This window comes from Mauremys reevesii, linkage group 27, assembly GCF_016161935.1.
Source record: "Mauremys reevesii isolate NIE-2019 linkage group 27, ASM1616193v1, whole genome shotgun sequence".
Classification (NCBI taxonomy): domain Eukaryota; kingdom Metazoa; phylum Chordata; order Testudines; family Geoemydidae; genus Mauremys; species Mauremys reevesii.
In genome coordinates, this window is record NC_052649.1 from 8,853,250 (window position 1) to 8,865,376 (window position 12,127).

At 63.8% G+C, this 12,127-nt stretch overlaps 1 protein-coding gene across 1 annotated transcript; it reads left to right on the plus strand.

The window, feature by feature from the left end:
• Window positions 1-15: 15 nt before the first annotated feature.
• Window positions 16-10,980, plus strand: TUBG1 (tubulin gamma 1). Its single transcript, XM_039516874.1, has 11 exons — window positions 16-215; window positions 1,451-1,563; window positions 2,461-2,628; window positions 2,911-2,979; window positions 4,374-4,453; window positions 5,000-5,126; window positions 5,953-6,039; window positions 6,522-6,671; window positions 8,546-8,698; window positions 9,191-9,352; window positions 10,234-10,980. The coding sequence occupies exons 1-11, from the start codon at window positions 167-169 to the stop codon at window positions 10,429-10,431; spliced, it is 1,356 nt and encodes a 451-aa protein (XP_039372808.1). The 5' UTR covers window positions 16-166; the 3' UTR covers window positions 10,432-10,980.
• The last annotated feature ends 1,147 nt before the right edge of the window (window positions 10,981-12,127 follow it).

Sequence of the window (12,127 nt, forward strand, 5' to 3'; positions counted from 1 at the left end):
TTTAATTTCGCGCATGCGCGTTTCCAAGACGAAGCCCGGGGGCTGGGTTAACGGCGGTTCCCCGGACGCGCAGCCCGCGCATGCTCAGTTCCGCTAGAGGCGGGCGGGAGGACGCAAAGGCAGCGGCGGGTGCAGCGAGGAGCCGGGCCGGGCCGCAGCGGCCGAGATGCCGCGAGAGATCATCACCCTGCAGCTGGGCCAGTGCGGCAACCAGAGTGAGGCCGGGGGCGGGGCTTGGAGGCGGGGAAACTGAGGCACCGAGCGGGCCCCTCCCCTTTCCCTGTCACTCAGCCAGACAGCGGCAGAGCCGGCCATAGAACCCAGGCGTCCTGGCCCGGCAGCAGGGCGGGTCTCCCCCCCCCCAGCCCGCCTGAGCCCCCGCTGGGCTGGGGGGCGCTGGGGGCAGCAGGGGGGGGTCTCCCCCCCCCCCAGCCCGCCTGAGCCCCCGCTGGGCTGGAGGGCGCTGGGGGCAGCAGGGCGGGTCTCCCCCCTCCAGCCCGCCTGAGCCCCCGCTGGGCTGGGGGGCGCTGGGGGCAGCAGGGCGGGTCTCCCCCCCTCCAGCCCGCCTGAGCCCCCGCTGGGCTGGGGGGCGCTGGGGGCAGCAGGGCGGGTCTGCCCCCTCCAGCCCGCCTGAGCCCCCGCTGGCTGGGGGGCACTGGGGCAGCAGGGGGCACTGGGGGCAGCAGGGTGGGTCTCCCCCCTCCAGCCTGCCTGAGCCCCCGCTGGGCTGGGGGCACTGGGGGCAGCAGGGGGGCACTGGGGGCAGCAGGGCGGGTCTCCCCCCTCCAGCCCGCCTGAGCCCCCGCTGGGCTGGGGGGCGCTGGGGACAGCAGGGCGGGTCTCCCCCCTCCAGCCCGCCTGCGCCCCCGCTGGGGGGGGGGGCACTGGGGGCAGCCGGGCGGGTCTCCCCCCTCCAGCCCGCCTGAGCCCCGGCTGGGCTGGGGGGTGCTGGGGGCAGCAGGGGGGGTCTCCCCCCTCCAGCCTGCCTGAGCCCCCGCTGGGCTGGGGGGCGCTGGGGGCAGCAGGGGGGGTCTCCCCCCTCCAGCCCGCCTGAGCCCCCGCTGGGGTGGGGGGCGCTGGGGGCAGCAGGGCGGGTCTCCCCCCTCCAGCCCGCCTGAGCCCCCGCTGGGCTGGGGGGCGCTGGGGGCAGCAGGGCGGGTCTCCCCCCTCCAGCCCGCCTGAGCCCCCGCTGGGCTGGGGGGCGCTGGGGGCAGCAGGGCGGGTCTCCCCCTCCAGCCCGCCTGAGCCCCCGCTGGGCTGGGGGCAGCAGGGCGGGTCTCCCCCCTCCAGCCCGCCTGAGCCCCCGCTGGGCTGGGGGGCGCTGGGGGCAGCAGGGGGGGGTCTCCCCCCTCCAGCCCGCCTGAGCCCCCGCTGGGCTGGGGGGCGCTGGGGGCAGCAGGGCGGGTCTCCCCCCTCCAGCCTGCCTGAGCCCCGGCTGGTCTCTCTTCAGTCGGGTTCGAGTTCTGGAAGCAGCTGTGTGCCGAGCACGGCATCAGCCCCGAGGGCATCGTTGAGGAGTTCGCCACCGAGGGCACCGATCGCAAAGACGTCTTCTTCTACCAGGTACAGCAGGCGCCAGCTCTGCACCTTCCTACAGCCGCAGCCCATCGCTCAGATCCAGCCCAGGCTGGGCCGGGTGCCCTTTCCCTAGGGTTTCCCCTGGACAAACAGAAGGCATCCCTCCTCCAGAGGGAGAAAGCCCTGGAGGTCTGGCACTGCCAGCCGCCCCGCTGACATAATGCTGGTATCTCCAAAAGCCTCCCAGAGCCAAGGTGGGACCTTAGTCAAGAGTTTCTGGTTCACATTTCCTCTCTGTTCTCTGTGGCTGGAGCCCAGACTGGCTTTTGGGGTCAGCAGCAGGAAGACCCAGTTGTTATTTCAATTCACAAAGTCCAACCCTAAGTCTGGATCCTTCTCTATTGATGGATCCTAGCTCCTCTGTTGAGAACAAACCCCTTCTGTAGCTACTCCTCTTGCTGAGGACACATTGGGGAGTCTCTGGCCACCCCCTCTCTCTGTCTAGCCAGCAACCCACATTCACTTTGTGAAAGGGGCTGGCGAGCTCAGTCCAGCCCCAGCTCATCTCCTTCAGTGGCATCTCTGCCGAGATCTACTGCTTAACAGCACGTTGTCGTGGCCTGGAGCCTGGTGTGCCGTGGTGGGTGCAGAGTGCTGGGGACTCAAGAATCAGTTCATATTTGTTACATAATTTCTCCGATTGTGAGCTGTTTGGGTCAGGGCTCATCTCTTTGTTCTGTGAGGTATGACCCCCAGCATGGTGCGAGCCAGGTGCTCCCCTAATACAGACAATACATAATAGTTTCTTTATCTTGTCCATTGTGGCAGTGTGTTATACCTCTCTCTGACCAGTGGGGGGCACCCTCTGTCACGCTCGCTCTTTTGCAGTCTGGAATCGTGCCCCGGCATGTTCCTAGGCCCTCTTGTCCTTCCCTGTTACAGGCAGATGATGAACATTACATCCCCCGAGCTGTGCTGCTGGACCTCGAGCCTCGAGTGATCCATTCCATTCTGAACTCCCCCTACGCCAACCTGTACAACCCGGAAAACATCTACCTGTCCGAGCATGGCGGCGGGGCTGGGAACAACTGGGCCAGCGGCTTCTCACAGGTAACAGGGCTGGAGTTGGCATGTGCAACCGTAGTTCAGATCCCTGGGCTTGAGATTTTGTCAGGGACGCCTTGCCTCCCAGCAGGCGGTGGTGTGTGATTGCTGGAGCAAGCACCGTACCTTTCGGCAGGGACGCACTGGGGACAGCTCACCACCAGCAGGATCTGCTGATATGGCTGGAAGCCTTGTCTCCCAGCTGACCTGGCTTTGCATTATGCCTGGGAAGCGGCTCCCTCTGGGGTAAGTACAGGGACCGAAGCCTGCTTTGGTTTTATCTTGCAGGGGGAAAAAATCCACGAAGATATCTTTGACATCATAGACAGAGAGGCTGATGGGAGCGACAGCTTAGAGGTAAAGAAAGGAGGCCTCGGATTGGCTTCCCTGGCTTGTTTGTTTTCTGAGCCAGATGGCTTTTTTCGGAGCAGGAGCCCAATCTAAGGTCTCTGCCGTGTTGTTTGCATGGAGTTGAAGTCTCTAGGGAAGCCTGGCAGTTGTGACGACCTCTGGGGGTCAGGGTGCTAAGCAACAGGCACATGGAAAGGGTTAATCCTAGACAGGAGGCCTTTCCCATCTCCGCCACGTTCTCTTGACCTCCCCCTCGACCCCAGGCCCTCCTGAGGCAAGCAGGAGTCACCCCTACGGTGCGTTTTCCAAATCCAGTTAAAAAGAACTCCAGCGTTGGACTCTTCCCAGGGGACATGGTCAGCAGTTACCAGAGCTCACCGCCAGGAAGGGTTTGTGATATTTGGCCTCCATTTACCTTTTCGTCATTTCGTCCCACTCCTCCTGCTTGTTTCCGCTAGTATCAGCCTGAACAATTCCTCTCTCTGCTTCCGAAAGGAGAACATGCTCGCCCTGTACCTGTGCTGTCTGCACCTTTTGGCAACCGTCTTTCCAGGTTGGCCTCCAATGACTCTCCTGCTTCAGTTAGGAAAAGCTCTGCTGAAGTGGCATCTGCCTGCTCTGCCTGGGCCTTGCAGTCTGAAGGGTGTTCAGTTTGGTGCCACGGGGGGGCAGCATGCCGCTGTTTTCAGGAGGGCTTGGGCCAGCGGAGGCTGTTGCCTGCGGTGGAATTGGCTCTGAAGAGCTCGGGGCAGCTGGTTTCAAAGGGACTCGGCAAGTCAGACACGAGGTGGAGGCCCGACTCCTTGAACCTTCTGTTGCTCCCAGTGGCACTTGAAGGAGGGAATCTCAGTCTTTGAGTGGGTTTACTCTGGGCGTCAGATCCCACCTGGGCTGTCGTCAGCTGCACCTTTACCCCACAGAGAGAGAGAGCCCCCTGCTGTTTACATCTGGCTGCTGCACAGCAACAGGGGAAGGGAAAAGGCGACTGGGAAATAACCGTGGGCAAGGAGACTAAGGAGCAGGTGGGGGGAGGGGCTTGGGACGGGCTGAGCTCGTTTTGTTTAACTGAACAGGGGGGGGCGGGGGGGAGCCCCTTCCAGCCTCTGCCTGTCTCCTGGGAAGCTCTGGCTCTGGCGCTGTTCTCAGTGGGTGCAGAGAAGTGAGGCCCTGCAGTTCCGGCCGGAGCGCTGCGATTGGCTTGCAGCTCTCCGTGCCCACGGGGCTACGCTCGGGGTGTTTGGTGACTGCCTGATCGCACCAGCGGTTCTTGGCACAGATCCAGAGGGAAGCAGCCACCATCTGCCCTGGCCTAGGCTCTGGCATTAGCCGGTGGTGCGGCTCGCCCCGTTCTGTCTGTGAGGGTAAGCCCCCGCCCTCAGCTGCCTTCCCTTTGGTTCCAGGGCTTCGTGCTGTGCCACTCCATTGCTGGTGGAACAGGCTCAGGGCTGGGCTCCTATCTGCTGGAGCGACTGAATGACAGGTGAGTCCCCCGCTGGGGGAGGCTGGCCCTGCCTGGGCGTCCTGCCAGAGCATGAAGCTGGAGAGCGCTGACTCAGAGCCGGGGCCCCCGCCCCCACCCAAGCACTGTCTTGTGCAATCCCTGGCAGGCTGCCCAGGGGATGGGCCGGCTCCTGTTGTGTCCGGGGAGGCTCTGCAATTGGACCCCTGCTCTGCAGCCTCCCCGTCGCCTGTCAAGCCTTCTGAAGCTCTGCCCGCACCGGGCAAGGCAGGAGGCTGCAGCCACGGTCCCTGTGCAGCCACCCCGCCTGTCCCAGCATGCAGCCTCGAGAAGAGGCTGGGGAGCAGCTGCTTAATCAGCCAGTGGATGGCTCAGCCTCGCCCGTGGCTTTGTCTGGCAGCTTCCTCCTGTGCTGGGACAAATTCCTCTCTTCCCTGGGAGCAGACTTTGGCATGCTGTGCGGTGACTCACTGCCGCCCGGCATGCTGCAGACTGCCGGGGAGCTCGTGGGAGGCGGCGGCTCTGGGACATTAACCAGTTCGGTGTCGGGGCGCTCTCCTCACACAGGTATCCCAAGAAGCTGGTGCAGACCTACTCCGTCTTCCCCAACCAGGATGAGATGAGCGATGTGGTGGTCCAGCCATACAACTCCCTGCTGACACTCAAGAGGCTGACTCAGAACGCTGACTGTGTGGTAAGAGTTCTGCTGCAAGCCAGCCCCAGCTCCCCACCACTCAGTACGGGGGCCCTCGAAGCTCTAACCTGCACAGACCGACATAAGTCAGTAGATCACCCTCTGGATTTCCATGGCACGGCAGCCACCTCTGAGGCGAGGGCCAGCAGCCCGCAGAGCCCTGAAGGCCCCATGTGCTCTAGCACAGCTGCCTTCTCTGCTCTCCCTGCTGCTCCAGGCCTTGGGCTTGCCGGAGCAGAGGCCACTTGGCAGGGGGCTCTGGTGTACACACATGGCTGAGGATGGGGCTCCTGCAGCATCATTTGTAATCTGCCCCCGGGTTTGAAGCCAAGGATCCAGCAGCAGGCCCCACCATAGACCTTTGGGCACATACTAACCAGGACGCCTGCTCTCGGGGGTTCCTCGTTTCTGGCACTCAGAGGAACAGGCACAGCTGCGTTGGCAGAGCAGTCCCTGTTGGACGGCACCTTCTCTCCCTACCCTCCTATTTTTCAACTGCTTTAAGATTGCTTGGGCCTAGAGGATGGATGTGCTGGCCTGGGGGCCGGTGTGTGGGGCCAGTGCTGTCTTGGAAGGGCTCCGGGAGGAGGAGAAGAGCTTTCTAATTGACAGTGTCAGTTACGCCCCGGGGTAGCCGGCCCCAGGAATGAGTCAGCTCATGCTTTCATGTGTCTGCTGGCCCCGTTGTGCTGTGGTATCCAGGCCCGTCGAGCTGAGACTGTATGGATCAGTGCTCTCACCCGAGCAGTCAGTCGCTTGGCCTCCTCTGGGCCCTCTCTGCAGCCTCCAAGAGCTGCTCTGATGGGACCGACTTTCTTTGTTTTAGGTGGTTCTGGACAACACAGCCCTGAATCGGATCGCCACAGACCGGCTGCACATCCAGAACCCGTCCTTCTCCCAGATCAACCAGCTGGTGAGAAGCCCCACGGGGGAGCGCTCGCTCTGGCAACTTAGCCACATGTCTGGGCCAGGGCTCCTGTTGGTGCTGGCTGATGAGTAGCTCCGATGGGAGGCTGGGGGTGTGGAGCTGGGATGTTTCCCTTGCTGCATTTGTGCTCAGCGGCGGCTCCAGGTGCCACCGCTCCAAGCGCGTGCCTGAGGGCTGCCCTGCCAGTCCCTGCGAGGGCGGCAGTCAGGCTGCCTTCGGCGGCTTGCCTGCGGGAGATCCGCCATTCTCGCAGATTCGGCGGCAGGTACGCCAAAGCCGCGAGACCAGCGGACCTTCCGCAGGCGCGCCGCCGAAGGCAGCCTGCCTGCCATGCTTGGGGCAGCAAAACTAGAGCCACCCCTGCTTGTGCTTCTGCTTCCTAGCGAAGGGGAGTCACAGCTGAGCTCTGGCTCCAGGGAATCCCTCCAGAGCCTTCACCCCGACTGTCTCTCCCTTCTCTGCACCAGGTCTCCACCATCATGTCTGCCAGCACCACCACGCTCAGGTATCCCGGCTACATGAACAACGACCTGATTGGGCTGATCGCCTCGCTCATCCCCACCCCCCGACTCCACTTCCTGATGACGGGGTACACGCCACTCACCACAGACCAGTCGGTAGGTGCTGCAGTTCCCCAGGCACACGGGCAGCCCTGCACCATCCCTACGCTGGCTCCTGGCTGCCTCCTGCACCTCAGCCAAGCTCCTCTGGGGTGGCCCTGAGGCTCCCTGCAGCTTAGCTGCTGTCTGCCTCTCAGCTCACATGCACTCCCATGCACCCCCAGCCTCCTCGCTTAGCCCCGGGCATGGCGGGACCCCTGCCTGGCCCCCCCAAGCTGCTGTGAATGCCTCGGGGAGGGGATGTCCCTCGCCCACACATGGTAAGGCTGGGTGCTCCAAGTTGGCCTCACGCTCTGCCGGCAGCCCCGCCCGTCCCAGGGAGTGCAGTGGGGTTATTCCCAGGCAACAGGTGCTCAGATCCAGCCTTGCCATGCACTGCTCCCGGTGGGAGTACTGGATACCAGCCCCAGAGATCCCCCCACCCCCACGGCGAGCACAGGCACCAGCCCCCCCTGCAGGGGTTCATGGGCTTTACGTTGGGGTGAGGTGAGCAGGACACTTGTGCTGTCCCTGATCACGGTTCCCAGCCGGATCCAGGACTCCATTGGGCCGTAGCGAAGGGCGGCTGGGCCAGTGTTCTGGGTCTGCAGGAGAGGCTGCTGGGCTGGCTCCGGGGCACCGTTCTGCTCAGCTAACTGGGCCCTTTCTCCTCCTGTCGACCTGCATTTCCCCAGGACGTTGCTCAGAGAAGCACATCGGAAAGGCTGCTGGCTCTGAAACGGGTACCCAGTGTGCTCTGTCCTCTCCTGTGCCGGGGGGGACTCTGCAGTAGTTAATAGGTGTCTGACTTGACCTCCCCACTTCCAACCTGGGGCCACCTCTCTGCAAGTCCCCAGAAGCCTGGCCAGCGGAGCACGCCGTGTCCAGCCTGTGGTGGGGAGGGGATGGGCCTTCACGCGCCGCCAAGCGAGCGAGAAGGGGGGTTTGCTTTCCCAGAGTGCTCAGTGGCTGCAGCAGCTGTGGGGCTGGTTGTTCTCCCCCTGCCAGCCACCACTGGGGCCAGCCTTTCCTAGTGCCCAGGTGCTGTGGCATTTAACAGCCCAGCCACCTGCAGCTCTCCCAGCCTAGGGCCTGGCGTGCAGCTTCCTCTCACACCCTGAGCAGACGACCATTAACCCTTCAGTCGCTGCCTGTTGGGGCATGTTCCCAGCTGCAGAGAGCGGCAGCCAAGCTAGGTGCATTATGGGAAGGTAGGGAGTGCTCCGGCCAAGCCTGCTGCACGCAGGGGTTAACTTGGCACCCTCTGGAGAAGGGTGGGGACGGGGGAGGGTTTGTTGGCCACATTCCAAGCATGCGAGCTCCCCGCCCCGTCCCATCCCTCTGTGCTTGAGGGGGGCAGCAGGCAGCACAGGCCCAAGCACTGGCTGAGCGGGGCCTTGGTTCCGCGGGGAGCCTGGCTGCTCTGCTCCTAGCGAGTCCCCCATGAAGTGCGAGCCCAGGCCCTGCGCAGGAGCCTGCCACTGCCGTCTGGGACACAGAGTCTCCAATAGCCGCTTCCCAGGCCTTGGCTGGCTCTCTCTGAGCTCCACTTAACTCAACTCCTCCAGTGTCAGGACAGGGGGAGGGGAGACGGGGCTGGCTCCCTAGCGTCCCCTGGAAAGGGCATCGCTACAAGCCCCCAGGTTTGGCCACCGCTGTCCTGTGAGCTCCTGCATGCAGCTCTGTGCCTGTGCATGTGACTGGCCCGTTCCACAGGGCTTGTCTCTCTCTCTCTCTCTTCGCTGGCTGGCCAGGGATTTGCCTCTGCTAACTTCAGCCGAGGGTGGCAGAGCCTCTACTCCATGCGTGTGCAGTGTGTGTGGCTCCGCCACCCCCCGGGGACAGGGCGCAGGGGTGGTCTCCCCCTGAGTGCCCCATGCTGGTGTTTGCAGGTGGCCAGCGTGCGGAAAACCACGGTCCTGGACGTGATGAGAAGATTGTTGCAGCCTAAGAATGTCATGGTCTCCACGGGGAGGGACAGACAAACCAACCACTGCTACATCGCCATCCTGAACATCATCCAGGGTGAGGTGGACCCAACACAGGTGAGCAAGCTGCAACCCTGCCCCAAGCCAGGGCTGGCTGAGTCGTGTGGCCCTGGGCATCATGCAGGCAGATGCCAATAGGGCTGGGCGTGGGAGCAGGCCAGGCATTGCAGTGGGGAGTGGGCTCGGACGCCCACCCACCTCAGCCAGGCTTGCAGGGTCCATGCAGGAAACAGCTGCTGGCAGAGCCAGCCAAAGGGTTAACGTTGCAGGGGCCTAGCTGCCTGGATGCTGCCCTGGGAAAGGCTTCCCCTCGGCACGTGCTCTGCCAGCAGGCGTTTGCCAGGCGTAGGAGGCACCTGCCCCACGAGCAGCCCTGGGCCCGAGCCCCTGGGCGTGTGGAGCAGCTGGGACAGCAGGGGGGAGTTCACGCTGCCCTGTTCCGGTTTACGTTGTTAGCTGAGGGACCAGCCCCTGCCCCTCTGATGCTGTGACTCTTGCCAGGGCAGGTGGCTGGAGCACCACTGCCAGCTCTTGCTCGTGTCTCCCTAGGTTCACAAGAGCCTGCAGAGGATCCGGGAGAGGAAACTGGCCAACTTCATCCCCTGGGGCCCTGCCAGCATCCAGGTGGCGCTGTCCAGGAAGTCCCCGTACCTGCCATCTGCTCACCGTGTCAGTGGCCTGATGATGGCAAACCACACCAACATCTCCTCGGTGAGTACGGGCTCGGCCCCTCGCTCCCCTGCCCTCTCTGCTGCCGAGTGCCCTTAGCAGGGAGGTAGGGGCTTTCACCTTCAGGTGCTCTCATGTATCCTTTGACTCGGCTGTTGCCGCAGGATCCGCAGGAGAGCGGAAGGCGGTGGCTGCCTCCCGCCCCAGCCCTGCCAGAGAAGGCAGCGGGTGGCACTGCAGAGAGCGGAGGCCCAGCCAGGCTAGAGAAGGCAGTGACTGGAATTGGGGGATGGGGCCAGTTGGTTGCCCTGCAGCATTTCCTTCAGTAGAAAGTCATTCTGGGCACAGCTCCCAGCCCCTCCCCTAGCCTCCGACCCCATAAACTTGGCCTGCTGAATCCACTGGCAGGAACAGACGCTGTCCGCTAGGTTTGTCCATTAACCCAGTAGTGGGTTCCCTTTGTCCTGCCCTGCGGGGCCATGCTGCCATTGGAGGAACAGCCTCCTCATGAGAGTAAAGCCCAGGGCCGGGAGGCAGGACTCCAGGGTTCTATTTCCTGCCTCTGCCACTGCCTCCAGAACCTTGGCAAAGTCACCTAGCCCCTTGGAAAGCCCTCTGCTGAAAGCAGCTTGGGGAGCGCAGGGTGTTCCCCAGATCACAGCCTGGCTGTGGTGGAGCCCCAACCGCAGAGGTTTTCTGAGAGCCCTTCGCATGGGCTTGCTCTGCATCACCCCCAGGGGGTGAGCCAGGGTGGCCCCAGGGACATCCCATCTCCCCAGGGTAGCCATGGGGATGCCCCTCCTTCTCCCCCAGGTAGCCACGGCCAGGGGAATGCCCCAGCGCCCATCCAGCACTTTCCCCTGGCGTGTGGGGTGAGGGACGGGCCGTGCCCTCATATTCACGGGGACTTGGGGCCGGCACAGCTGTTCGAGCGGACGTGCCGGCAGTACGACAAGCTGCGCAAGAGGGAGGCCTTCCTGGAGCAGTTCCGCAAGGAGGATATCTTCAAGGACAACTTCGACGAGCTGGACAACTCCCGGGAGATTGTGCAGCAGCTGATTGACGAGTACCACGCGGCCACACGCCCCGACTACATCTCCTGGGGCACGCAGGAGCAGTGAGCACCCCCAGGCTCTGCGAGGGAGCGCACAGAGCACGGCCCCTTTCCATGTAACTTCAGGGGCCACAAGCCCCCCCTCTACATGTTAGTCCTCATGGCTTCTGCTCACCCCCCGAGGAGGGACGGAGTGGGGCTCCCTGGCACAGCAGCACTGCACCCTTGGGAGTCACGCCATTGCGGGGCAGAGCCCGTACACCCCTCCTCCCAGCAGGACCCCAGCCCCAGCACTGGTGGCTCCTTAGTACAGGGGCCTTTCCTCTGCCGGGGGTTAGGGGCAGCGGCTCGCCGCCCGGGGGGGTGTTGTGTGGGAGCAGGAATCCTTGCCCTAAGTGCTCCCCTTCTCGGGGAGGGCAAAAGCCACAGGCCTCAGCCTGGAATGGGCCGGGGCTAAGACCTCGGCCAAGCAGGGAGCATGTAGGACCTGGCTGAGCTAAGCTGGGCCCCTCAGCTACCCTCAGTCCTTAGCCTGGGCAGCTGGCGCTGAGGGCAGCGGGGGCTGTATCTATTTTTGTAGCTTATTTTGCTTCAATAAAGGCTGTTGCTGCCTTGAGCCCTCCCTGTGCTGCCGGGGCATGACAGAGCCGGGAACGAGGGCACGGAGCGGGTGACAACTGCCCAGGCCTGCAATGCTGGGGCAAAGGCCGGGGGGGGGCCCTACAGAGCCAGCTGCCCCCAAGCTGCCTAGGGGAGGCCAGCCCTGGGCTTTTCCCCAGAGGCCCCAAAGCACCCTGGGAGTGGGGATCCCAGCCCTGCTTCACTCCTGGGAGCTCACTGAGCTGGAGTGTGGACAGGGCCCAGCACCGCGTATAACCCAGGCCCAAGGGCGGTGCAGAGCCGGAGCTGGCTGTGCTGTGTGTGGGAAGGGTGGGCTGGGGCTCCCTGCAGGCAGCTCCAGGAGAGCAGGCCTGGGCCTCCCTGCAGGCAGCGCACAAGGCTGTTAAGGGCCTGGGGCTGCCAGAAGGAACCAACGTGAGCATCTGGTCAGACCCCTCCCGGGACCTGCCCCAGCTAGAGCCGAGCTTTCCAAACCATTCGGTCTTGATGTAAAGAGAGAATTGCCCTCGGGGCGGGGTCCAGGGGTTAGTTACTCCCCTGCATTCCAGCCACGGGCCCACAGCAGCCCTGGCCCTGCTTGGTCTGGTCTCAATATCCATTGCCCAGGGAGGTACTTACAGACTGATCGGCTCCCCCCGAACCCCTGCTGAATAGACCGGGCTCCTGGGGTCTGTCCCTAGGGCAGGGTTCTAACCGTTTCTCGTCTCTGTCCTGGCTCCAGTTTATCACCGTCCATCTGGAATTGTGGCCCCAGACCGGGGGGGGAGGTCCCAGCCTCCGGAGCCTGCAGAGGGTTAATGTGCCTGGCACCAGAAAGCCAAGGGTGGGTGAAGGCCCCTGCCCCACTGCTAAACCACACGTCCCACCTGCACCTTCCCCAGGGTGGAGCAGCCCAGGCATAAGGTGAGAGGGGCAGGCTCTGGGGCAGGAGGAGCCAGCTCAGAGCAGTGCACCCCCACTGGGGGCTCATTCTGCCATCCCTCCTCCCCAGAGCCCCTGCCAGGGGCCTGGCTCCACCCCCCTGGCCCATGGACTTGCCTCCTAGCGCTTTGCCTGGGGCCCCTTGGGACACCAACCCCCTCCCTGCCAGGCTAAGGCAGAGTACCAGGGCACCCCAGCAAGGCCCCCAGCTGGGGCTGGAC